The 5647-nt window shown below is 41.4% G+C and overlaps 1 protein-coding gene across 1 annotated transcript in view; it reads left to right on the top strand.

The window, feature by feature from the left end:
• Nucleotides 1-3499: 3499 nt before the first annotated feature.
• The window catches only part of C7H3orf20 (chromosome 7 C3orf20 homolog), a 49829-nt gene continuing 47681 nt past the window's right edge, over nucleotides 3500-5647 (top strand). Inside the window, exon 1 of the mRNA XM_077821447.1 lies at nucleotides 3500-3929. Coding sequence (XP_077677573.1) covers nucleotides 3500-3929 — 430 coding nt within the window. The remainder of the gene's footprint in view (nucleotides 3930-5647) is intronic.

Raw genomic sequence — 5647 nt, 5'->3', positions numbered from 1 at the left:
TGCTAAATTGTACTTAGTATTTGTACTAGACTTGTGTTCTGATCAAAACCACATCCGGAGTGCCAAATAAAACCGGTTAGGAAAACCAACAGTTGGTTGCAGCTAAGTGAGCAAATCACCCAGGCTGGAAAAGGGTTATGGCCTGGTTAAAACACAAGACGCAATTAGAGCTAATAAACATGATGTCTAGAGGCCCAGTGCAGATTTCCTTGTCTGAATGTCTTGAATAATTTGGTATTGGACTTGTGCATGTGAGCTCACTAGTGGATTTTTCTGCACATATATCACAATCTGGCCCTAAATACCTTGCGCAATTAGGAATAAAGGGTGGGTTTTTAAAGGTGCCAGGCACCCAACTCTTGCTAAATTTTAGTGGGATTTAGGTACCTAACTCCCCGGGGCCTCTTTAAAAATCCTAGCCTAAAGGTATAAGCTGAGCCCACAGAAAGATATGGCAGCTAGAAAGTAGCAAAATACCTTGTGTGTTGGACATTTAATATTCTTTTAAAGTGGGAAAGTCGACGTGACTGCTGTAATAGACCTGCAGCAGTATGTCATCTAGTCCATTCGTCTTCCACCAGCTCAGACTTCAGTACTTTGTCCAATTCAGCTTTAAATGACCCAAGCGATGTGGCTCATTAGGATGTTAATCATGGAATCCTACTCAAATTCCAGGATGAGACAGCCTGCATAGTTTAAACACCACACTAGCATTTATTTATTGTCCTAAGCTGGTGTGCTGTGTTGCTATACACTTTTACACTGCCTTTGGATTCCACACCAGAAGTGGCTGCATTTCTACAATGGGTGACGCAATTCCTGCATGCAAGTTTTTATCATCTTTCTGGGTAATATGTTTCCACTACTACTTTCCTCCTAAGATCTCAACACTTTGCAAATATTCAGGAATCAAGACTCGCATCCCTGTTCTGAAGTAGGGGAGTTTTGCTGTCCCCACTTTACAGATGAAGTGAAATTATAGCACACTATGTCTATCATTCAAGGTCACAACACGTCTTTGGCGGAGCAGAGCCTTGAACTCAGGTCTCTTGTCTCCCGGGTCTGCATTATTTGGAGTAGAAACAGAGATTTAATTGGATCTGAGCAGACTCCTGCAAAACAGCAGCCAGAATGTTTTAAATTTTGGGCTCAACTTGAATAACAAGTTGTTCGTTATTGTTTCCTTTGAACTCTATTCACATCAGTTCCTGTTCTATGTTCCTATTTTGCCTCCCATTTTAATCACTGACATTAAGCTTTCCACCACCCCCATTCCACTCAGACTTCCTGTTTTCTGGACCTTTCTGTTTTTTGGGTATATGTGACTTGGGAACTGTAATGTCCTGGGTTTGGTTCTGAAAACGTGCCTAAAAAGCTAGACTTGGAATAAAGTAGAATAACTGAAGGCAAAGGGTACTGATTTCCCATCTTATATAGTAAACATGGCAGAACAGAAATTAAAATGAATGTAAAAATTTATCAGGAGCCAATTTGCATGCCGATGTCTGGATTAGCTAGCCCTTAGCCAGCCATAGAAATTTGAACTTTCATAAAAATTAGTGTGACGCTTCATTAGTTCCAGCTGAAAGTTTACTTTGTAATTAAGAAAATTTGCTTCCTTTTCCTAATTAACCTAAATGTAATTGATCTTCCACACTGAGGTACTTGCAACTATATTTAGAATAAAAGGGCTACCACTCTGGAAAGTTTAAAATATCTTTAGTTGCATGATGGTAGCCTGGTCTAGACAGGAGACCAGACTTGTGCTCTGCCACTAACTCACTCAATGGCTTGATTTGTGGCACAGATGTACTTTGCAATAGCCACCTTTATAAATTCACTAATTAATTAATGGGAAAGTGCAAGGTGATGGTGACCTTATAATCAGTTGCATTTTAGTCTCTTGAAACCTAGTCTTTGCCCTGGACTCTGCTGTTATCAAAGTGGTAAGGTAGGCATGTTCATGCTGAAGAGGTGTGCTTCTTTGCTTCTTAATGGCCTAAAGGCTTTATCTCCTCCTCCTCCTCCTCCTCTTCTGTTATTCTTAGCCTCCTTGCCCACTTCTGTATCTGTAATTCACTCTCCAGGACCCATACCGTTCTCAGCGTCTTTGCTGGGGCTGCCAACAAGAGTACCTAACTGTGGGAGCCGATTCTGTGAGGTGCATAGCTGTGCAGCAGGAACTACAGCAGCCATCTTACTTCCTGCACCGCCAAAAGCTGGCAGAAGGTAATAACTTTGAAAAACAGGCCTAAAAATAAATAAATGATATTCAATGCATCAGATAGTTTAGCACCCAAGTGTGCACCCAATATTTCAAATGCCAGTACTATGACTACACACAAGTATTTGTGCATGCAATTAGCTAATTAAATACACTTGTGCGTGAAACAGCTATATGTTGGGATAGCAGCTGTCTATGCAAATTAGGGACACAGCTGTGCATGCATTTTGCACCTACAGTTGCATACCTCAACTTTATGAAATCAAACCCTATTTTTCAATTGATCTAAATATGCACACACAGATCAGGCATCAAATACATAGTACTGGCCAAACAAATACTCATATACTCAATTAAGAGAACCTGGTGTAGCCTCATGTATACAGAACAGGGGTTGTCAAAATCATCTGTAGAAGTGGTCTGTATGTTTATGACAAGCACTGCGGTTTGACAGCCTCTGAGAGTTGGTACCACAAGTGATATGTATTCAGAAAATGGTTTTTAGATCTCATTTACACTTAAATTCCCTTTGCTGTTTCAGCTGCATATGATATTCTCTTTCACTTTGTCCTTCAGCTGAGACATGGCACTAGATTCTGTTCTCATTAATACTAATGTAAGTCAAACTGATTTATCTAAGATACTTGTAGCATGCAAAACATTAATTTTTAGATGCCAAATCCAGAGTAGCTCCAGTGTATCAGGATTTGGCCCACTGTCCATAAATTTGAATACATTAATTTTAAAAAGTCAAAATGAGACAAGTACATCGCAATTATAGATATCTTTTATTATCTTTCACCTTTCTACCCTTTGTTCTCTCCCATGCTTTACCCCATCCCTCATTTTGATGTTTTCAGCTTAAATTGTATACTCATGCACACCAGGGCATGCTTGAAACAACAAGAAAACAGTCTGAAATTCCTGTGTGGTATTGCTGTGTGCTGTTAAATAACTGCCACGTTCCAACAGAGGTGGCTTCATTTCAATACTGGGGGAAGCGATCCATTTGTACATCAGTTTAGTTAGTTTGCAAAGCTAATCCACTTCACAGTCCACCCAGATCAATTAATACCTTAGACTGTAAACTATTATTATTATTCAAATGTAACCATTACTAGCACTTTTTACTATTATTCCAGTGGAACATATTCCTTTTGGTCACCTTGTCTGCAGCATAGGCCTATGATGGAAGATAGATTTTGTTTCATCATCTGTTTTCCCATAGATCACATCAAATGAAATACCCACAAGTGTAATAGCTACATGGGTGATATGAGTGCCAAAAGGAGTGATGCCAAGTTGTATGAAAAGTTTAAAGTGGCAGCACCGGAAATGCTGGCTCAAATCATCCAGCTGCTTGCATTGTGCCATAAAATGAACATCCATGTGCCACGAGGGGTCAAGAACCTCTTCGAGTTCACATGGGAGGAGCTAACAGTAACGACAGAAAGGAAAGCCATCACTGGAGAATACTGTCCTGTGGTCTATTTAGTCCCCATCATGGAATCATCTTTCTCTAGCACGACCTACAAGAGCCATACGGGGACGAAATCTATCCCCAAAAGCACAATGCCAGAGCCCAGCTATCTGTCTCCTTCAGCAGAAAATCAACAAATACTCCTCAAGTTCCAGCGAAGGTCAGTCCACCTGCTGAGCGAACTCCTCAAGCTGAAGATGAAGGTGATGATTGATTCTGTTACTGGTAAGGACACCTGAGTAATGTAATTACGTAAGTTTTCTTTCGCTACACCGACAGAACACCACAATAGAACCTGCCCCTGGCCTGGAAAACTGTGCTAGAATCTTTATGGTAACCCCTTACTCCCATTAACCATGTTGAAATATGACTGTAGCAAGTGTGCCTGTGACCCTAGCATGGAGAGGCCCTTAGATAGTCATTCAACCCAGTTATCTCTACATCTGTTCAATGCCTTTGAGCGGATATGGCAATTCAGGTAACTTCCTACATAGTTGTCAGTCATAGAGCTTAAGGCCAGACGGGACCCACAGATCATCTAATCTGACCTCCTGCACATCAGACCACTACCCACACCTAGTTACTCTTGCACTGAGCCCAATCTCCTGGATTAGACTGAAGTCTTATAGCCCTCTGGAGAGTAAACTATTGTGTGCCACAGGCAGAGAATGGGAGGGAGCTAGGTGCATCAATGCCTGAGGCCCCTGCAATGGCAGAGAACCGATGTGGTGAATGTGCCCAGATGAGCCTAGTAAGCAACCCCCCATCCAGCATGCTAGAGGAAGGTGAAACCCCCACTCTCCAAGGTTCCTGCCAATCTGACCTGGGGAAAACTTCATTCCCACTCCCTAAAATGGTGATCCCAAGCATGTGAGCAAGACCCAACAGCTAAGCATCTGAGAGAGACCATTCTCTGTACTGCCTCAGTTAAACTGATCTGATACGTCAAACTTTTCAAATGACACCATCAGCTCTGGAGGAGACAGCATATTAACACTTCTATGCACTTGTTATCTTAGGGAGAAACTGATTTATTGATAGAAGATGGCATTAACAGGGAGAGACCTCTAATTTTTTTCTACATGATTTTTTTTCCCTCAGGATGTAGTTCCGATGAGGTTACCAGAAAGTTTTTGGAGGCAGGTCAGCTGCTATGTCCCAAGAACCAGGAGGAGGCAACTGAATTAATGGCACAAGCACCCAAAAAAAGAGGTGGGGGTAGAAAACAGTATCCATGTTTTTGAAGGCTGTGATACAATTGTATCCTTCTTATGGAAAATAAAATAAATAAACTTAATAGTTTGCCTGTATAAGTGGGCCTTTTCTTACAAGGATCTCAAAAGCCCCAAAGGGCTTTACACATGCTAATGAATTCTCACAATACTCCATGAAGGTATCCATTTTACAGAGAAGGGGGCCTGAGGCACTGAGATATTACCTGACAGAAAATTAATGGCAGAGCTTGGGAAAGAACCCAGGATTCCTCAGTTCTAGCGCCCTCCTCTGTCCACAATAAATAGATTTCCCACCTCTTTAGTACTCTTCACTGTACTAAATTCATTATTATTAAGGGCTCCAAACAAGTGTGGGATGCTACTGTACTAAGTTGTGAACAAAGAAGAGCTCCCAGGCTACATAGACAAGACAAACAAAGGGCATGGAGAAGAAATTATAATCATAACCCCATTTTACAGATGAGGCAAAAAGAGATTGAGTGACTTGCCCAAGGTCATGCAAAAGGCTATGAAAAGTAGGGAATTGAGCCCAGATCTCCTGAGTCCCAGTCCAGTGCTTTAATCCCAGGAACATCTTTCCTCTCTTCCTCTGGCCCCAGGTTTATAAACCAGGCTAACAAGACTTGTGACACAACTGAGGCGTTTGTCTTTATTTCCATAGCTATTTTCATTTGAAAGTTCTTGGTTGGTTTTAACTTCTAAACCCCA

The sequence above is a fragment of the Eretmochelys imbricata genome, chromosome 7 (genome assembly GCF_965152235.1).
Source record: "Eretmochelys imbricata isolate rEreImb1 chromosome 7, rEreImb1.hap1, whole genome shotgun sequence".
NCBI classification, from domain to species: domain Eukaryota; kingdom Metazoa; phylum Chordata; order Testudines; family Cheloniidae; genus Eretmochelys; species Eretmochelys imbricata.
Note: the sequence above shows the minus strand (reverse complement) of the source record. Positions and strands in the feature narration are given on the sequence as shown.